The sequence below is a fragment of the Erpetoichthys calabaricus genome, chromosome 7 (assembly GCF_900747795.2).
Source record: "Erpetoichthys calabaricus chromosome 7, fErpCal1.3, whole genome shotgun sequence".
NCBI classification, from domain to species: Eukaryota; Metazoa; Chordata; class Cladistia; order Polypteriformes; family Polypteridae; genus Erpetoichthys; species Erpetoichthys calabaricus.
In genome coordinates, this window is record NC_041400.2 from 146,382,562 (window position 1) to 146,405,188 (window position 22,627).

The 22,627-nt window shown below is 39.3% G+C and overlaps 1 protein-coding gene across 1 annotated transcript in view; it reads left to right on the plus strand.

Moving 5' to 3' along the window:
- rimoc1 (rab7a interacting mon1-ccz1 complex subunit 1) overlaps positions 1 to 12,071 on the plus strand; it is a 29,433-nt gene extending 17,362 nt beyond the window's left edge. The window contains exon 6 of the mRNA XM_028805520.2: positions 8,205 to 12,071. Coding sequence (XP_028661353.1) covers positions 8,205 to 8,440 — 236 coding nt within the window. The 3' untranslated portion in view covers positions 8,441 to 12,071. The remainder of the gene's footprint in view (positions 1 to 8,204) is intronic.
- The last annotated feature ends 10,556 nt before the right edge of the window (positions 12,072 to 22,627 follow it).

Genomic DNA, 22,627 nt, shown 5'->3' on the forward strand with positions numbered 1-22,627 from the left:
GATTAATGACATGACAAAGATTTTTGTCATGTTTGTCATAAGATTAAATGACTTTTTAGAACTTTCTCAAGAGTTGTAACTGTGACCTTAAATAATCCATATTACTAACCAAGAATGTTAAACCGGATGGACGCAGGGACATCCAGCCATGGGCCGTGGATGCAAAAGACGTACTGCGCAGGCGCCCCAAGAAATACGTACTGTGCAGGCGCCCCAAGAAATGAGGCGCCGCGACCACAGAAAAAAGGAGTCAGCACAGAAAAAAGGAGTCAAACGCCGGCGACGCACACAGCGCCGCACGAAACCCATTGCACACGAAACTAGCACACAAAAAAAAAGAAGCCGCTCGCGCCCCACAAATCCCACCCCCCCTACAATCAACGGACGGGACACACACAAAGAGGAGGATTCAACAAGCCCCTGGCACACAAAAAAAAAAGAAACCGCACCCCCGCCCCCCCCCCAACAAGCAACGGACGGGACACACACAAAGAGGAGGATTCAACAAGTCCCTGGCACACAAAAAAAAAGAAGCCGCTCGCGCCCCACCAATCCCACCACCCCCTCCAAGCAACATCCCCCCCGCCCCAGACGCCGGCAAAGCACACAGCGCCGCACGAATCCCATTGCACACGAAACGGGACGCACACAAAGAGGAGGATTCAACAAGCTCCTAGCACACCAAAAAAAAGAAGCCGTGACCGCCACACAAAACCCATTAGACACGAAACGGGACAGACTACGGACATAGCACACGAAACGTTCACAAAGACGATGATTCAGACCCACAAACACACTAACATCAATAAGAAGTGACACCCAAAGCCCCATTTCTGAAGGAACCTTCCGTATTAAACATACGTCATCTCAACACCTTCACACTATGCAGCATAGGTGGATCTCCTTACACTGAAGCACTATTAACCGTTCAACTGCAGAAAAGGCTCCATATTAACAGTGAGTGCGATCCTCCTTATTACTTATCCATATTTCTCACGCTGAAGAACAAACAAGTCATGAATACACGATCACAGGTACAAAACGATACGGCTCGGATAACGGGACCAAACACACGAACCCGCATGAAAAAACAAAATACACTGCGGCGCATACAACGCGCTTCTGAACCTCCGGAAGAAAAAATATCTCGGCTCTAAAAACGCAAAGCTCAACTAACACATTAACAGAAACGAGCGCATATGGACAGACACAATGAACGTACACGCATACAGCACGCGTCTCAAAGTGCTGCATCGAAACAGGCACAGATTCAAAACGAAACCCCTCCCGTCTCAGACATACAGAAACGGCAGCGAAGGGACAAAATAAATAAACGCAGACGTCTACACCGTGCATCTGGAATGCCGAAAAACAAGCAGGCAAGGCTTCAAAAAGAGAAAGCTCAACTGACCGACATACAAGAACGAGCAAGGCTCAATATAAACAATGCACGCAGTAGACTACAACGGGCTTCTCACACAGCACAGGCAAATCGATTACAGCTCCAAAACAACACGTCCCAAATACTACACATACAACAACGCGCCTCTCAAACGGCACAAGCAAAAGATACACGTCACGGACATCAACGACAGACACCTGCTAAACACTTGCGCCAGTTAGCTGACAACACGTTCAATAATGAGTCCACTATTCAGGAAAATTCATTGGGATTAATGAATGTCATTTGCAATCATTATCATTCACTTAACTTCCCTGAAGAAACAACTGACAATACAAGTAATGAATTTACACGTTGTTGTCAAAAGGGTCAAATTAGACTGCCTCCTTTACATTCATATCCTGAATATCTACAGAACCTTCTAACTAACGATGTACCTGAAAGTGAAAACTTTATGAACTGCATTAGATCCTACAAATCGGTATCCACTATGAACATAAACAGTGGCACTGCACATGACATCCGTCTTGCAAAACTGTTAATTATTGATGAATGTACAATGGCATCCAATCACTTACTCAACACCATTCATAAACTTCTACAAACGTTGATGAATAATATTCCCTTTGGAGGAAAGGTACTTTTATTAGGAGGAGATTTTAGACAGTGCTTAGCTATTGTTCCACATGCCATGCGCTCAGCTATTGTTCAGTGCACCTTAAAATACGCAGACAATTGACATTGCTTTCAAAAGATACAGTTAATACAAAACATGTGATGTCCAGATCCAGATCATAACAATTGGTTATTACATCTGGGAGATGGTACACTCACCAATACAGATAGACTTCACCCAGATATTAGTACAATTCCTCAAGCCTTTATCTGCGACGACTTAGTTACAGAGATATTTGGAACAGCAATCTCATTAGACCAAATGCCCCTTTTAACACAACGCGCTATATTATGTCCAAACAATATTAATGTAGAAAACATAAATACCCAAGTCATTGCATTACTTCCTGGAGAGACACAACTCTTTCTAAGCTCTGACAAAGTTGACTCTGATCACGACGATGACCATCTTCATTGACCTTACAAGTTCTGACCTGAAATTACCTTTTACACTTAAAAGGCGTGTACAAAGAAATATTCCAATAACCCTTTACACTGTGCCACACACTTTATTGTTTGCTTTCTATTTGCATCATCTACACCTTCACACTATTCTATATCTCATTCATACATCACGCTCTTTGTCATTTCCCAACACCAGGGGTTGGCGAGCGAAGCGAGCAGGGGGCGGAGCCCCCTAGTACTTTGAATAATATAGACAACAGTCTGGATATTTAAGTTGAATTGCAAGATAAATTAAAACATTTTTACAAAGATTTCTAATTTCGCTCATTGTCAATTTAGAATAACAATGATTTATTACTCTTGGAAAAATAGTTTGTTCTATATGTACATATGTTTTTAAAAATGTGAATACACGTGTTAACTGTATAGCCAGCTGGTTTTATACTGTTCACTGAATTGTCTAATGAATCAAGATATTCTGTACTTTTCCAGATGCAATTATTTAAATAGCTAATCTTAGCAATAGTCAAAGATTATTCTTGCAGATATTTTACTTTTAACTCCATAGATACCACTAGGGGGAGATTGCACTGAAAATTAAGTAACATTTCACTTACAAAAGTTGCATTAGAATATTAATGTTTTCCTTGCAGTAATTGGGGGGAAAAAAATAGCAAACAGAGTGCAATAAATTATTTTTTTTATTTCAGCACACAATATTCTGTTTATCTAGCAAAGGGATTCCCTACCAAGGGTAAAATTTACCCACATGGGGTTAATTTGCTTAAAAAAAAAGCTGAAGTTGAGAATATTTTGATTAGTTTCCAAAAATGACATGAAACTTGCTCTTTCAACAACTGCACACAGGATATTCATAATCATAGGGGAAAAGCAACAGTGTCTTACTGATTGTTCTCATCAACTCAATGTGTTTTGTTCTGGTGTAAGAGTATCTGCTAATCATTAGTTGAAAGTGAAATAGCAATATAATATGCCATTAGTCTTGTTATTTGAACTTAAAAATGTTAAAAACAGTATCTTAAAATTTCCACTTTGTTAATAGCTTTAATGGTAGAAGTATAAACTCAAATTACTGAACAAAACAACTTGGGGGTAACTTTAGAAAAGTTGCCACAGGGTGGAAAAGCTTGGGAACTCCTGATCCAACATCCCTGTCATAGTTATACATTTGCTAAAGGCTTTACTTTTTTAATTGGTCAAGTGTAAATGAATAGCTGTAATGCTAGTGTAATGCTACCATGTGTAATCCTGACTCTGATCTAGTTTATTAACACAAATCATTTTTCATCATACAATGTTCAGTATGTTGCATTTTATATTAATAAATTGATGATGTTTTCATATGCCAATAGCATAGTGTGGAGTGAAATCACAGAGGGTTTTGCTCTTTGAAGCATAATGACAACATTTTAATTGACATATCAATATAGAGTAAATAAAGTTAAAATTATTCATACTGAAAAAGAAATGAAAGAGTGAGCAGTGTTTCTCCAACCTTCTGTATTTTCACAATGGGAATTTCCTTTACTTCTTGTCTACCTTTTGCAAATACATCGAGTTCCCCTGTAGTCTTCCATTAATACCACAGTATAATTAATTACCATAAGAAGAAAAACATTATGGTTTAACATTAGAGAAGATAATAGCTCTATTTTGATATTTACTTATAAGAAAGATAATAATTATAGGGATTATTTAAAGCACAGAGATCTTTAAAATGTAGAATTGTGCATATTTAGTTGTGAACCACTAATGTTTAGGAAGTGGTAAAGGTAAGGAAAACCAAAATATAATATACAAGATACTGTGTCACCAAAAAAATCACTTTATGGAATTAAAATACTTTTCTATGCATTGTCTTTTTGTTTCATCTCTTGTTATTTATTAAACGTTGATTATACTGAAGACCGATTCAACCTTCTCAAAAATTAGCCTTGAATTGTATACCAGTGAAAATTTTCCACTATAATGTTACTTGTATGTCTAAATAAAATCTTAATTTTTATGAAAATAAAAATATAAAAATACCACAAATGAATACAAATTTAAACCAGAATTTTGTCTTGTATTGAATATAGTGTATGTTGGAGCAGTGTGGTGGTGCAGTGGTTAGCACCAATGCCTCATGGCATTTGGAAACTGGGCAAAGATTGGCATCTAATCACTTTCTGTTTGGATTTTGCCTATTCTCCCAGGATTTAGATGTATTTTCCTTTTCGTATTCAACATTTCCTTCCATATTAGAAAGACGAATGTCCTTTGATTTCATCCATCCATCCATCCTCTTCCGCTTATCCGAGGTCGGGTCGCAGGGGCAGCAGCTTGAGCAGAGATGCCCAGACTTCCCTCTCCCTGGCCACTTCTTCTAGTTCTTCCGGGAGAATCCCAAGGCGTTCCCAGGCCAGCCGGGAGACATAGTCCCTCCAGCGTGTCCTGGGTCTACCCCGGGGCCTCCTCCCGGTTGGACGTGCCCGGAACACCTCACCGGGGAGGCGTCCAGGAGGCATCCTGATCAGATGCCCGAGCCACCTCATCTGACTCCTCTCAATGCGGAGGAGCAGTGGCTCTACTCTGAGCCCCTCCCGGGTGACTGAGCTTTTCACCCTATCTTTAAGGGAGAGCCCAGACACCCTGCGGAGGAAACTCATTTCAGCCGCTTGTATTCGCGATCTCGTTCTTTCAGTCACTACCCACAGCTCATGACCATAGGTGAGGGCAGGAACATAGATCGACCGGTAAATTGAGAGCTTTGCCTTATGCACCACGCAGAGCCCGCATCACTGCGGATGCCACACTGATCCGCCTGTCGATCTCACGCTCCATTCTTCCTTCACTCGTGAACAAGACCCCGAGATACTTGAACTCCTCCACTTGAGGCAGGATCTCACTCCCAACCCTGAGAGGGCATTCCACCCTTTTTCAGCTGAGGTCTCGGATTTGGAGGTGCTGATTCCCATCCCAGCCACTTCACACTCAGCTGCGAACCGATCCAGAGAGAACTGAAGATCACGGCCTGATGAAGCAAACAGGACAACATCATCTGCAAAAAGCAGTGACCCAATCCTGAGTCCACCAAACTGGACCCCCTCAACACCCTGGCTGCGCCTAGAAATTCTGTCCATAAAAGTTATGAACAGAATCGGTGACAAAGGGCAGCCCTGGCGGAGTCCAACTCTCACTGAAAACGGGTTCGACTTACTGCCGGCAATGCGGACCAAGCTCTGACACCAATCATACAGGGACCGAACAGCCCTTATCAAGGTGTCCGGTACCCCATACTCTCGGAATACCCCCAACAGGATTCCCCGAGGGACACGGTCGAACGCCTTTTCCAAGTCCACAAAACACATGTAGACTGGTTGGGAAAATTCCCATGCACCCTCCATGACCCTACTAAGGGTGTAGAGCTGGTCCACTGTTCCACGACCAGGACGAAAACCACACTGTTCCTCCTGAATCCGAGGTTCGACGATCTGACGGACCCTCCTCTCCAGGACCCCCGAATAGACTTTTCCAGGGAGGCTGAGGAGTATGATCCCTCTGTAGTTGGAACACACCCTCCGGTCCCCCTTCTTAAAGAGGGGGACCACCACCCCAGTCTGCCAATCCAGAGGCACTGTCCCTGATGTCCATGCGATGTTGTAGAGACGTGTCAATCAAGACAGCCCTACAACATTCAGAGCCTTGAGGAACTCCGGGCGTATCTCATCCACCCCCGGGGCCCTGCCACCAAGGAGTTTTTTGACCACCTCTGTGACCTCAGGCCCAGAGATGGGGGAGCCCACCTCCGAGTCCCCAGGCTCTGCTTCCTCATTGGAAGGCATGTTAGTGCATGAGGTTGAGAGGTTCCGGCTAGATATAGTCAGGCTCACCTCGACGCACAGCTTGGACTCTGGAACCAATCTCCTTGAGAGGGGCTGGACTCTGTACCACTCTGGAGTAGCCCCCGGTGAGAGGCGCCGAGCGGGTGTGGGCATACTTATTGCCCCCCGACTTGGAGCCTGTACATTGGGGTTTACCCCGGTGGACGAGAGGGTAGCCTCCCTCCGCCTTTGGGTGGGGGGGGACGGGTCCTAACTGTTGTTTGTGCATATGCACCGAACAGCAGTTCGGAGTACCCACCCTTTTTGGAGTCCCTGGAGGGGGTGCTAGAGGGCATACCTTCTGGGGACTCCCTCGTACTGCTGGGAGACTTCAATACTCACGTGGGCAATGACAGTGAGACCTGGAATGGCGTGATTGGGAGGAATGGCCCCCCCCGATCTGAACCCGAGCGGTGTTTTGTTATTGGACTTCTGTGCTCGTCACGGATTGTCCATAACGAACACCATGTTCAAGCATAGGGGTGTTCGTATGTGCACTTGGCACCAGGACAACCTAGGCCTCAGTTCGATGATCGACTTTGTGGTCGTGTCGTCGGACTTGCGGCCATATGTCTTGGAAACTCGGGTGAAGAGAGGGGCGGAGCTATCAACTGATCACCACCTTGTGGTGAGTTGGCTTCGATGGTGGGGGAGGATGCCGGTCAGGCCTGGTAGGCCCAAACGTGTTGTGAGGGTCTGCTGGGAACGTCTGGCAGAGCCCCGTGTCAGAAGTAGCTTCAACTCCCACCTCCGTCAGAACTTCGACCACGTCCCGAGGGAGGTGGGGGACATTGAGTCCGAATGGGCCATGTTCCGTACCTCTATTGTTGAGGTGGCTGACCGGAGCTGTGGCCGTAAGGTGGTCGGTGCCTGTCGTGGCGGCAATCCCCAAACCCGTTGGTGGACACCGGCGGTGAAGGATGCTGTCAAGCTGAAGAAGGAGTCCTACCGGTCCCTTTTGTCCTGTGGGACTCTGGAGGCAGCTAATAGGTACCGGCAGGCCAAGCGGAATGCAGCTTCGGTGGTTGCTGAGGCAAAAACTCTGGCATGGGAGGAGTTTGGGGAGGCCATGGAGAACGACTTTCGGACGGCTTCGAGGAGATTCTGGTCCACCGTCCGGTGTCTCAGGAGGGGGAAGCAGTGCAGTGTCAACACTGTATATGGTGGGGATGGTGCGCTGCTGACCTCGACTCGGGACGTTGTGGGTCGGTGGGGGGAGTACTTCGAAGACCTCCTCAATCCCACTAACATGTCCTTTGATTTGTGACTCTATGTCCCTTTGTGAAGTGTGCCCTAAGATGGACTGTTTCCCTTTCTAGAGTGGGTTCCTAATTTGTACCCAACACTGCTGGAATTGACTCCAATGCTTACAACCCTTACACAAATTAAACTGGTTTAGAAAGTGAATGAATAAAGTAGCTTAAATGACAATAATAAATATTTAATTAGAGAAAATGCTTTTATTGTCAGAATGAGTATATTGAAATTCATGTTTAAAATACATTAATTTTTTTCTACACATATTGCCATCCTGATTTGAAATACTTCATGGAATACCAAGTACAAGTCTAATTAACATTCACTCACCATTAAAATCTGGAACTGAATTAAGTAGTGAGTAGTGGCACAGTAGTAGTGCTGCTGTCTTGCAATAAGGAGATCCTGGGTAATATGTAAAGGTGTACATGCTACATTTGCCAAATATTATCTAAGTACATTTTTCACATCCTGCTTTAAACATGGAGTGAAATATTAATATATCCTACTGTCATTACATAGGTTCACTTTTCTCCTTTGTGTATTTTTAAAAATTAATTGTTCTTATCTTATTTTTATAGGTGTGTTTTCTGATACACATTTGCTGACAATGATGTATATTGGTGAGATGTGCTTCTGGGCAGTGAAGTACGATGACTGTGACACAAGCACACCCGATCGCATTAAAGAAAATCTTAATTTCAGAGACATTGGCAAACAGATACTAAGTAAATATGTAACAGTTTGTGAAGGTCCACTCAAAGGACAAGGCTGGAATACAGAAAATGCTAAGGAAATACTTAATTTTTTACAGTAGTTAAAATATGCAAAAGAGACTTTTTTGGTAGTTACATAATCAACCTCCTTGTGTCTGCAATGTGGGCTTTTACATCCCTTGCAGATTATTAGGGAGGAATCTTTCTGGTTGATCATCTTTGTTTATTATATAATTTATCTGCCTTTTTTATTGTATTGGAGAAATACCAAATGGGTGTGTGTTGTAAATGCATAAAACCTTTTTGTTTTTTTTATAACTAATGGTTTGAAACTTAACTCTTTTTGCTCATTTTACATTTTTTTTCCTAACACTATATATTATTTGGAGTTAAAATTATGTATGTTAGTTTCTCTTATTCTTAATATTCATCCAGTTACCTTTTTATTTTGTAGGTTTATATACAAATTTCACTGTTTTCCTAATCAAACATGATGCATAGTTCTTACATATTACATATGTTTTTGTGTATGAACGTGTGTGTTTATTTATTTCTGTTGCAGTGAAGTTCATGGTCATTTACTGGCTCCTATTTAACATATATGGTTGCATGATTTATTGGTAATGTAATGGAATAACTTAAAGGTGTTGAAAAGGTAATAATTTTAATGAACTGAAACCATCATCTCAAATTTTCAGAAAGTGTTTCTCTTGCATCATATCTCTAATGCTTATCAGTATTAAATCATAAAGTGGACTTATGTTAAAACAAAAAGTAAGGATTGTGATTTCTTTTTTGTGTGTGTGTTTCCTTAATGACAACTCAGTTTGAGCTGTAGGCTTTGTAGATCAGTGTGTTTCTTACTCAATTCATCAGATAGTTCATTAGAACAATCTACAATCCATTTGTAGTATATTGTCATTACTCCGGAAAAACAACAACAGTAATGACAGCGTAGCACTGGGGTCTTCTGAATGGTTCTTCTTTGACAAAGTGTGTTAAACCTTTTTATCAAAATGTAGGGAATATTTTTCATTACCTGAAGATTTATAATTTGGAAAGGTTATCCTGAATTGTTTGTTTGAGCTGTCAATTATCCTTTTGACTAAAATACAGTGGTATTCTTTTGCAACAGCTAGATCAGGGAGGCAGTGACTGCAGATTTTGTTCCAGCTCAGTTTCTTATTCAAAATGCAATTAACTGCTTCTGAAACAATTACTGCTCAAACAAAATGTTTGTGCTTCCTTTTGGATTCAGTCATTAAAACTCCCAAACTTTAATTGCTCATTTTAGTATTCATTAGTTCCATTCACTTTTTTTTTTTTTGTCTTACTTAAAAATGAGATGAAAATGACAAAGGAACCAGCAGCTCACCGCATAATTTATTTCCATTTGCACCAATGTGTGTTCATCATGAAGTATCTATTTTAATAAACTATTTGGAAAGAAATTAAACAGAAACAAAGGGAATGACTGAGGATTTCTCATCTACCTTGTTCCACAAAGCATTTGAGTGATTTTCTTGGAAAAGAACAATCAACAATATAAGAATGACTTGACATGGCTTAAGAACATTAATAAGCCAGAATATTAAATAAAAAGTTCTATTATCGGCAAGAATTGGCTTCTAATTAAGCAAATGGGTTGAAATAACTTGCAGCAACTTAAGGTTTGCCAAGCTAGTTATTTTGTGTTTGAAATATCATACATAAATGGTGTCTTTTCTTTTACCAAGAAAGTTTTGGAGCAAATTCAAAATGTTTCTGTCAATATGTATGTTTTGAATTAATTTTTTGTTTAGTGATACTGGCATATAAATTTGTTTTCGCTACAAATACTAACATTGCTTACATATATATTAGTCATCTATAAGTGGTATGGATTGCTTAGTTTATTTATAAATAGAATTTTTAGTCATTCATAACTTATATACCAGTTATACCAAATCTGTGATTTATAGTTGTTTTTTTTCTTTCTTTTATGAAAAAAATAGTATTTTGGAGTCAGCCAAAAGTAAAGCAAGGATTATATAGAATCAAATGATATTTTCATTTAATTAACAGTTTTAGTACATGTTACATACATATAAATAAACAGCCTACAATAAGAACTTTAATAAATAAAACAAACTACAAATAATTTTAGTCTTAAATCCAAGAGATTTCAATGAATTGAATATTTGAAATGTATGATTTCAATGGAAAACTATTAGAAAAAATACAGAAAACTTCTTTGAAAACATTTAATTATGTAGCACAGCACTATGTGAAATACTAGGCAGTTTTTAGGCAGCTATATATAAAATAGCTTCACGTTTAATTTTAAAGTGGTTTAGGCAATTTTTTGTATGCTTTTTGTATTTTGAGCTTTGACTGTAAATTGCTGGTGTATGTTATTTTACGTTGCAAATGCTATAAAATGTTTCCGGAGCTACAGTAGACCTATATGGACAGAGGTGATCTACAGTGATTTAGTCAAGCGAGTGGTAATTTTGATTTTTTTCAGTTAAGCAAAACTGAACCCTTTCTTTGACTAAATATTTTAACAATGTTTATGTTGTACTGACAGAAAACAAGTTCTTGGAGTGTTTTTTTCTGGCAGTCTTGCCAGAGCTATGAAACTTTCTTACAATATATTGAGATGTTCAGTACAGAAGCTTCTTACAATTTCTTTGTTTTCTTTAAGTTTTACCCAGTTTAAAATATATATTATTGATATGATTTCTGTATACTCTATATCATATATAGGAAAATTGTAAATGTTTACCAAAATTATTTTGCTCCATTTCTTCTTTAAAGGTATATTGTCCTGTAATTTCTTAAACATGTAACGGAATTGCCTTTCTTTTCCAAAGAGTGTGTGCTAGTGTCCCCTGTAGTAGTTTTTAATATTAGGAATGAGTACTGCTAGATTCAATAGAAATACATTTGTGGCTTTTGCAAATCTAGGTTGCCAAGTCTTCGGAACAAATTGAAGTCTGCCTGCACAGATTGTGCCTTTTCTGCCAAGATGAAAGTTGTTATATCTTTTTTTTTTTGCTGCAGGAACAGATTTTTTTCTTGGTTGATGAACAAAACTGCACCCTACACAGAACTTAGAATGTGACCTCATCTCTGTATAGAGATGAAAATATAATCTACATAGATATGTTTTTGTTCTAATAATTTTGGTTGCCTGAGAAGAGATTTTTTTCAAATTCAGTATACTAATGTATATCAAAAAGTGCCTTAATTTTCCGAATGACCACACCCTGGAATAAGCATCTGTTTCATGGTTATTAACCATTTCCCATTTCAGTTACTACTTTTCCTGTAATGGTAGGAGGCTTAGAAATGTAGAATGTGCTCTTTTATTATAAATCGTTTTATCTTCCTTGATAGCATTAGTTGCCTTGTATTGTATTCATGTGTTTATTTATGCAATTTGTAATGTTGTTTGGTATGAAAGGTACTATATAAAATGAAAATGAATTGACCGAATTAAACTAATAGAGTACATGTATACTGTTACTATGTAATTTGCATTATTGCTATTCTTGTTGTTCATCACAATGTATTAACTTTGTCTTTAGGCGTTGCCCGATTCCATTAATTGACATTAGACTTGAAGCCACCTCAAGAAAATCACCTAACCCGCCTGTTGTTCAGTTGTGTAAAATATTTATGTAAATACTCCTTTTTAAAGCACTTTGGGATGGTGTTCACTGTAAAAACTTGGTATTTAAAATGAAGGTTTACGTTTGAAATAAAGAGAAAACCCACCCAAGTTCCATTGTTTCATCTCCTCTTCTTTAATTAAATTTCAGCGAAGAAAGGAAACAAACATCTACCACAATGGGTCAGTTACATTTCACTGAAGAGAACACCCATACTATTGTATGCTTGCAACCTCCAAAATCATTCTCCAACCTTAGTAGTATTCTCCCTATTTCTCTTTGCAATTAACCATACTTTTAATGATATTTCTGATTAAGCTTTTAAAATGTGTACTTTTGATCATTTAGTTTTGTGGAATTATGAGCATATTAAGCTAGGAACAACTGGCAATGAGACAGAAAAATTCCAGTCAAAATAAACCTCTAGGGCACATGGTTTGGGAGGCAGGTCATAATCTACCCACCATTTGCTAGATGGTTGTCCAGCTCCGTACTGTTTATTGTACAGTTTGCTAAGATGGAATCAAGTATCAGTTATTTTAGCACAAGACTTAAAGACCAAATCTAGTTCCATGGTCAGTAAGGATAACTTGGTCAAATTTCAGCAACAAATGGGTACTAAAATAGAATGCACACAATGAAAATAATTGACCAATTATTAAAAAAAAAATATATGACAGTCTCTCTCTAGCAGTTCTGTGTTTTCAGACTTTATTTTTTATTTTAGATGCTTGGGCATCTCTTTTAATTATCTTAAAATGGCTGACTGTTTCTGTCTAATTTATTAGGAAAACCTGTAAAGAAACTGTAACTAAAACATTGAAGTTGTCTGACTTTTTGGAGTCATTATCATTTTAAATAGGACCCTTATCTTACAAACCAAGCATTGCTGAAACATTCCTAAAAGGGGAGTATGGTCTTTAAATGTGCAGTCTGTGAAAACGTTTTTAACAGCTTAGGTCAACTTCTGATGTAAACAAGTACAGTAAATTTCTATCAAAACAAGGATGTCTGGTATGGTTTATCATTTCATGCTTCAGACACCCAAATAAGCAGGAGTTTGCCTCTGTCCTTAAATCAATAGATAACAAAAATGGATGAAAAACTGTGAGGTGAGTTAATCTTTGAAAGTCTGTCTTAGCAGAATAATTTAACAAAGCCCTATCACAAACTAGGGATGACCTAAAACATTAAAACCACTGACCGATGGAGTGAAAAACATTGATAATCTCATTGAAATGGCATCTGTCAAGGTACGGGACACATTAGGCAGCAAATGAACAGATCTTGAAAGTGATGTGTTGGAAGCAGGAAAAATGGGCAAGTGTAAGGATCAGAGCAGTTTTGATTGGGACCAAATTTTGATGGCTAGAAAACTGAGTCAGACCATCTCCAAAACAGTGGGTCTTGTAGGGTTTTCCCAGTATGCAGTGGTTATTTGTACCTGCTGAAAGTGGTCAAAGGAAGGAAAACCAGTGAACTGGCGACAGGGTTACAGGAACCCAAGGCTCGTTGAAGCAAGTGAGGAGCAAAGGTAGCCCATCTGGTCCGATCCCACTGTACTTCAAATTGCTGAAAAACTCAGTACTGGACATGAGAGGAATGAGTCAGAACACACAGTGCATTGCAGATTACTGCATAGCTGCAGACCATTCAGAGTGCCCATGCTGACCACAGTCCACTACTGAAAGTGCCTACAACAGGCGCAGGAACATCAGACTGGCCCATGAAGCAATGGAAGAAGGTGGCCTGGTCTGATGAATCACATTTTCTTTTAGATCATGTGGACAGCCAAGTATGTGTGTGTCATTTACCTGGAGAAGAGATGGCAGCAGGATGCACTATGGGAAGAAGGCAAGCTGGAAGTGGCAGTGTGATGCTATATGCTATGTTCTGCTGGAAAACATTAGGTCCTAGCATTTATGTGCATGTTACTTTGACACATAACCACCCACCCATCAATTGTAGCAGATATAACACAGTTTGTGATTCAAATTGGCCCAGTTTAATTAAGCAAATAAGTGTTTTCTTTCATGAACTGGCACCACATCCGTGACTCTTGAATTTCACCATGTGCTACTTGGGTAGGCTTTGACTCTCCATTATACTGACCTGTATTAAAAGCATGTGAAATGGACAGATGGACTAGGGTTATGCTTTACAATACGGTCTGTAATTTTTGCTAATTCATTTTGTATTTCTGTGTGTGACCAATTACAACAAGTTCATTCATAATGCTTTAAGCAGCAATACTGCAAAAATCGATATACAATGCATACTCATTGAAACCTTATTTATGATGGTTTTACAGTGTTTATGGTGCACTGTTTGGATTAATAGGGTTACAGGAAGCCAGGTGTCTCTTCAATCATTTAATGACATTTCACATGAGTTCATACTGGGTAATGAATGTGTGCGTACTTATTTTTCTAGGGATTACTGCATAGTCCTATATTTGATTTTACAAGCAATCTATACTCAAAACTATTGTGCAAATTTAGGAAATTGTCAAATTATCATATACTGTATAACTGTAATACTGTATGTTTAATCATAGAAGATGAACATTTTAAGACTTCTAAAAGCATTGTTTGTCACGTGGCTTAAATCATATACAGTCTTTTATGTTTAAAAGATCTCTGCAGAAAGTGACAGGATGATTAACTTGTAAAGTCTCAAATTCCAGGCTTCTCATTTCTCAGTGTACATGCCCATTCTACACATTGTATCAGGTCTTAAAATATGCCTCTTTTTCACAATCATTTTTTTCCTACACAGTAATCAGTACTATTGTAGGTGATAAAGTTGCGACACAAGAAAAGTCACATTTTCTTTGAATGTTTTTATATAGCATTGTATCAATATAAATAAATGTGGGAAAAAAACGTGAAGCAAGTCTTCCGTTTCTTTCTGTGTGTAATGGGGTAGATTTCATATTATTTCATAGCAATAGAATAACAACTACAATAATTGCTTTACATTCATGCAAGAAGACAAGGATATGTAGTCAGATAATTTCACCTTTAAACAGGAGTGGTACAAATATCAACAAGTGGATCTTCACGTTTGGAAGTTTTCTTACATCCTGTGTAGACAAAGAATGGATAATCAAGAGTTATTTTATCACGTGACCATAATAACAAATGCTGTCAGCTGAGCTGAGTGCTTGAGCTAAACCCATAAGGGAAGGAACTCCTCCACTTTTCTATAAACATGTGAAGGGGAATTAAGTTAACAAACGCAGAATAAAATGTTTGTCTCCTAAGATACAAGATGAAAAATGCACCCTAGTGTATGTTTTGCAATGAAAACACAAGGTGTTGTGGGCATTGTCTTTGGACCCTATTGTTATTTTAAGTATGGAAAAACCTGGAATGACTGAAAACATTTAAAAGAACAATTTATGTGATTGTAATTTTCTCCATATGTACTATGCAGATAAGTACACTCATAAACAACACTTTTAATATAACAGTTATACATTAACAAAAAAAAGAAATGTGAAAAATCAGGTTATCAAGGACATGAAAAGAAGGTACCAGGGACATTGGGATGTCACTGTGATGGCGGACTACTGCTGGATGATTCATAGGGATGCACCGGAAAAAGTGAACAAAGAACAGGCCACCAAAGAACGTTTTGGCTCAAAAAAAAAAAAATCATATTAAATTGATTTAAAACAGTATTAAATGCACAAATAAATTGTGGAATTCGTTAAATTTTAATTTAAGTTATTTTAAAGTACTTAGATTTATGATACAGAGTCTGATGAATGACCTGGAATGACAGTCTATGGTTATCATTTAAAGAAGTGATTTCTAAGTTTTTAGGTAACAATAAAGATTCAAATTATTTTAAAAAAGTTGTGAAAAAAATATTCATTAAGTTTAAAAAATTGAGTTGCAACATGAGTCCAAAAGTTTACTTTCTGGGGTCGCATTTGGAATTTTTCCTTGAAAATCTTGGAGCAGTGAGTAAACAAAAGAGTGAAAGATTTCATCAGGATATCAAGATCATGGAAAGAAGGTAGCAGGGATATTGGGATGTCAGTATAATGATGGACCTTGAAAAACTACAGTGCATCCGGAAAGTATTCACAGCACATCACTTTTTCCACATTTTGTTATGTTACAGCCTTATTCCAAAATGGATTAAATTCATTTGTTTCCTCAGAATTCTACACACAACACCCCATAATGACAACGTGAAAAAAGTTTACTTGAGGTTTTTGCAAATTTATTAAAAATAAAAAAACTGAGAAATCACATGTACAGAAGTATTCACAGCCTTTGCTCAATACTTTGTCGATGCACCTTTGGCAGCAATTACAGCCTTAAGTCTTTTTGAATATGATGCCACAAGCTTGGCACACCTATCCTTGGCCAGTTTCGCCCATTCCTCTTTGCAGCACCTCTCAAGCTCCATCAGGTTGGATGGGAAGCGTCGGTGCACAGCCATTTTAAGATCTCTCCAGAGATGTTCAATCGGATTCAAGTCTGGGCTCTGGCTGGGCCACTCAAGGACATTCACAGAGTTGTCCTGAAGCCACTCCTTTGATATCTTGGCTGTGTGCTTAGGGTCGTTGTCCTGCTGAAAGATGAACCGTTGCCCCAGTCTGAGGTCAAGAGCGCCCTGGAGCAGGTTTTCATCCAGGATGTCTCTGTACATTGCTGCAGTCATCTTTCCCTTTATCCTGACTAGTCTCCCAGTTCCTGCCGCTGAAAAACATCCCCACAGCATGATGCTGCCACCACCATGCTTCACTGTAGGGATGGTATTGGCCTGGTGATGAGCGGTGCCTGGTTTCCTCCAAACGTGACGCCTGGCATTCACACCAAAGAGTTCAATCTTTGTCTCATCAGACCAGAGAATTTTCTTTCTCATGGTCTGAGAGTCCTTCAGGTGCCTTTTGGCAAACTCCAGGCGGGCTGCCATGTGCCTTTTACTAAGGAGTGGCTTCCGTCTGGCCACTCTACCATACAGGCCTGATTGGTGGATTGCTGCAGAGATGGTTGTTCTTCTGGAAGGTTCTCCTCTCTCCACAGAGGACCTCTGGAGCTCTGACAGAGTGACCATTGGGTTCTTGGTCACCTCCCTGACTAAGGCCCTTCTCCCCCGATCGCTCAGTTTAGATGGCCAGCCAGCTCTAGGAAGAGTCCTGGTGGTTTCGAACTTCTTCCACTTACGAATGATGGAGGCCACTGTGCTCATTGGGACCTTCAAAGCAGCAGAAAATTTTCTGTAACCTTCCCCAGATTTGTGCCTCAAGACAATCCTATCTCGGAGGTCTACAGACAATTCCTTTGACTTCATGCTTGGTTTGTGCTCTGACATGAACTGTCAACTGTGGGACCTTATATAGACAGGTGTGTGCCTTTCCAAATCATGTCCAGTCAACTGAATTTACCACAGGTGGACTCCAATTAAGCTGCAGAAACATCTCAAGGATGATCAGGGGAAACAGGATGCACCTGAGCTCAATTTTGAGCTTCATGGCAAAGGCTGTGAATACTTATGTACATGTGCTTTCTCAATTTTTTTATTTTTAATAAATTTGCAAAAATCTCAAACTTTTTTCACGTTGTCATTATGGGGTGTTGTGTGTAGAATTCTGAGGAAAAAATGAATTTAATCCATTTTGGAATAAGGCTGTAACATAACAAAATATGGAAAAAGTGATGTGCTGTGAATACTTTCCGGATGCATTGTATACAAGTGATGAGCCACCAAATTAAGTTTTGGATGAAAATACTAAAAGGACAAACACTAAAGAAATTAAATGTAAATCTGTAAACATGTATTGTTGTTTTCTTGACATATGTTTTGAAATATTAGATTGACTAAACATTTTCATGTTAAATTGATTTGAAATAATATTGTATGCGTGAACAAATTGTGTAATTTAATACATTTTAATTCAATTTCCTTTCAGTTTTATACACTAAATGTGACGTGATGGAAACATTCTAATTATTTTTATTGTATTCATAAACGCAAACAAAAATAACGATTAAAACAATTTTTTTATGCGTTTAATTCTACGGCCCTGTGTAGTGTGAATGGAAAACTTCCTTAATCTTCGTGATTGTAGCTGAAGTAAATCTGAGTTCCGGTACTAGAGGAAAAACGGCATTAGGGAAATAAATGGTTGCTGCTTAAATTATTAGATGAATAACCAGCAACACCACTCCTTTTGGCGCATTGGTTCGCTTCTATCGCCTTTGAAAGTTCACCATTTGGGTCCCAATTGACTGAATAATCACAGCAGTCAGGTGGATTGGTGCGCTTCACGTGACGTCACCGAGGATGAGTCTATGGCCTGCGGCTCACGCGCGGTTAAGGAAATTTTTTTCGTTGTTGTAGAGCAGCAGTTAAAGATCGATACTGTTTTATGTGTGAATCGCATTTATTCTTAAAAAAGACTGATTGAGATACGTTCACTATTCTAAGTAGATATTGCTGCAGACCGGAGTAAAATGGACGTTAATATCATTTTCGACTTTAGCCAATCATATATTAAATTTGCGCACGTCAGTCACTGATCAGCCAATCGCAAATTTAAACGTCGCGGTCAATCACCGTTTTATTCAACAAATCGCCAATCGGTGTTATTTGTCATTCATCGGCCACTTTAGCCAATTGCCTTTTGGATACGTAAAAAGAAAGGTGGGTGTAATTTCTAAAGGTGGACGTGTAAGATGATTTCTAAAGGTGGACAGTCAAGATAAAGTGACTGTAAGAGACGGAGTGTATACAGTATTCATAAAATACCTCTGCGACGATAGTCTACTAGTGTCAGTATCTTACACTATAGCACTTTGTCGAGTGCATTATTAAGACTGCAGTGTATTTTTACCATAGTCATTTATGAAGTAGCGGTTCTGAAAAAATAATAATAAAAGTTTGCATATGAGATATTTATCGTTACTGAACAACGTCTGAAGAAAATTTAAATGAACATAACAATACAAATTTGTGTCCGCCTAATTTTAATGGATTGACGTGGATTTAAGTGTGGGCTCTACTTGATTAAGTCAGTCAGATTAAAACAAATGTTTGACTGTTGGTGTTTACTCGAATGTCCAAATGAAATAGCCACCTACATTTAACGGGTCACCTTAAAGACCCTAAAGGCTATGAACGTATTACAATTTTAAACGTTGAATAAACTGTCAAAGTTCCTAATATTCCATTGTAGCCCCTTCTTGCCTGCAGATCACCCACCATCTGTTCTTTGTTTGCTGATGTCAGTCAAATATTCTTCGGTCTTCATGTCTGTTCTCAATATACCAGCAGCTCTAGTGAGTTTCTTGCCTGTGAATCACGTATTTAAGTTTGTTTTTTAGCTGTATTATGATTACAGATTATTACAAATCACATACTTGACACTCTCACGTCAGGTATCAGGGAAAATAAAACGTTAAGAACGCTGGCAATAAAATTGTGACTTTAAAGAATCCATTGGCTGTCTCTGTGTTATTAATGTTAAATGTAAGAAACACAGTTATCATAGTGCTAACAGTCACCTTTCAATTATTATTTTTACAATGAAGTTTACTATGTTAAACGATCTGTGAAGAGCAAATATTATGCTTTCTAAAGACTAATAATTTTGCAGTTTTTGTGACTGTGCACCTGTTAATCAGGGTATTCAATTATTTGACTTAATTGGACCTTTATTACTTTTGGGATTTTAAATACCTCTTTAAGATCATCAAATATGTGTTTATTATAATACATATTACTTATGCAAAAGTTACATTTAGATATTAAAACATGACAGATGTTTGTTCATATCTCATTTATCCTCCATTTGACTCCATCAGGTCCTAGTGGTGTGCTGAACACGTCAGCCTGTCTTTAGGGTCTCTGAGATTGGAGGAGGCCAGGAGTCCAACTGTACAGCAGGCACTGATGGGCATCAGCATCACAACTGGTAACAAGATAGAGATGACAGATATTTGAGCTGGACATCATCCTATATGACTACCCAAGCAAACAGCATATTAATAACATACGGAATCTGTATACTCCAGTATGGCCCTGACATAACCACCTGTACAGCTGTAAACGACTCCACTTAACTGGTCATTTAGTACACACTGCACTGAGTCTGTCAAGTCATAGCCATTAAATAATTTAATCTGAACAGCTGGAAATTTATTTTGGCAATAATATTTCTGGTAAGGCATTTTTATATTGTCGTTTCTCATTGGTTTATACTGAAAATCTGGTTTACATCAATGTAGTTTTCAATAGTATGTATTATATACAGTATATAGTATATTAAAAAATTAAAGGAACACTTTGAAAGCACATGAGATCTTAATGGGAAAAAAAAACCTTGCTGGCTGTCTCTACTACTGTGGACTGATGTGTTAGGAACAAAAGGATGGCACATCGTTTGTTGGAAATGAAAACGATGAACCTACAGAGGGCTTCTTGGGACAGTCAATGGGATCAATTCCTTCATTCTCTGACCACATGAGGCCGGCCATTGTGGTGCACCAGGAGGAACTGCACTAGCATAGGGTCTGCCAGTGGGTCCAAGGATTTCATCCAGATACCTAATGGCAGTCAAGGTGCCCACTGTTGTCTAATCTGTAGAGGTCTGTGTGTCCCTCCATGGATATGCCTCCATAGACCATCACTGACCCACCACCAAACCGGTTATGCTGAACTACGCCACAGGCAGAATAACATTCTCCACGGCTTCTCCAGACCCTTTCACATCTGACACATGTGCTCAGGGTGAACCTGCTCTCATCTGTGAAAAGCACAGAGTGCCCACCAGTGGTAGACCTGCCAATTCTGGTATTCTATGGCAAATGCCAATCGAGCTCCATGGTGCTCACTAGAGGACGTCAGGCCATCTTCAGGCCACCCTCCTCAAGTCTGTTTGTGATTGTTTGGTCAGAGACATTCACACCAGTGGCCTGCCTGCTGGTGGTCATTCTATAGGCTCTGGCAGTGCTCATCCTGTTCCTCCTTGGCCAAAGGAGCAGAAACTGGTGAGTCCTGCTGATGGGTTAAGGACCTTCTACGAGGGGCCCTGTCCAGCTCTCCTGAAGTAACTGCCTGCCTGTCTCCTGGAATCTCCTCCATTCCCTTGAGACTGTGCTGGGAGACACGGCAAACCTTCTGGCAATGGCACGTGTTGATGTGCCATCCTGGAGAAGTTGGACTACCTGTGCCAGCTCTGTAGGGTCCAGGTATGGCCTCATGCAACCAGTAGCGACACTGACCGTAGCCAAATACAAAACGAGTGACAAAACAAATGAGGAAGGAAAAATGTCAGTGTCCTCCCTCCACCTGTTAAACCATTCATTCCTGTTTTGGGGGTCGTCTCATTGTTGCCCCGCCCCACCCCCCCCCAATGACCCAAAGCAGCTGAAACTGATGAACAAGCCCCACTGCTACTTAACTGACCAGATCAATAGCCCACAAGTGTCACTGACTTGATGCTGTACTCTCATTAAAAAGGGTTCCTTTCATTTTTTGAGAAGAAATATCTATCTATATATATCTATATCAGGGGTCTGCAACCTTCACTATGAAAAGAGCCATTTTGCCCCCTCTTCCTCCAAAGAAAAATAGTCTGGAGCCGCAAAACATAACACAGCTGATAAACTTTTAAAAGTTTTAATCTTTTTTAAGATTTTACATGTTACAACCACGGAATACAACAAACAGAAGTGCAGTGTGCATGTGTAGGGCTACTTTGAAATAAATTAAACTGAACTATGCAGGCCTATTTGGGTCCTTCCTATACCTGTGTAAAATTAAAATAAAAACTAGCCCACTTTAATATAAATAAAACATTTAGCTGTAGCTTAGCAGCTTTAAAAAAGTAAACATAAAATTCCATTTCAGTGTGCTGAATCAACTGAAGCACCTGAACATACAAAAAAACCTACATCAGCTCCGGGTCCGAAATGAATGTGTTTTGTTTTTCTGAAAAATAATAGCTTATTAAATGCTATTGTTGTCACCTGTTTAAAGTGACTTCTGTTTCTGAAGTTCGCTGCTGATCATCTCTATGTCGGGGCTGTACAATGTGACTTTGACCTTCACACAGGACTGCAGGCTCTCATGTGTGAGGCGGGAGCGATATTTGGACTTTATGAAGTTCATGCTTGAGAAAACTTGCTCACTTAAGTATGTTGAGCCAAAGATGGACAGGACTCCAAATGCATATTTTTTCATGTTCATATACGTTTCTGGAATGGCACTCCATGTGTCGAAAACAAATTTGTCGGGTTTGGGGAGGTTTTAAATATCACTCTATTTGTGCTCTTTAGCGAGAGTAGCCTTCTGACGGGTGACTTCTTCAAGATCCGCTGTCAGGCATTTGAACTTGGACACCCATTAATCTTTATCTGCTATGTCGTCCAGTTCAATTTCTAGATCGGGCTTACTTACTCACTCCTGTGAATGCGGATGTGTTCAGCAGGGATGGGTCGATGTCCAGGGGTGTGACAGGGAAGGAGAGAGTGTTTTTTTCCTTTCTGAACTCACTGAATCTTTCTCTAAATGCAGCTTGCATTTTCTGAACAATTTCCCGTTTGTTTTTAAAGTCGGAGAATAGATGCTCTGATATTTTTATGAACGATTCTTTCATGTATTCTCCGT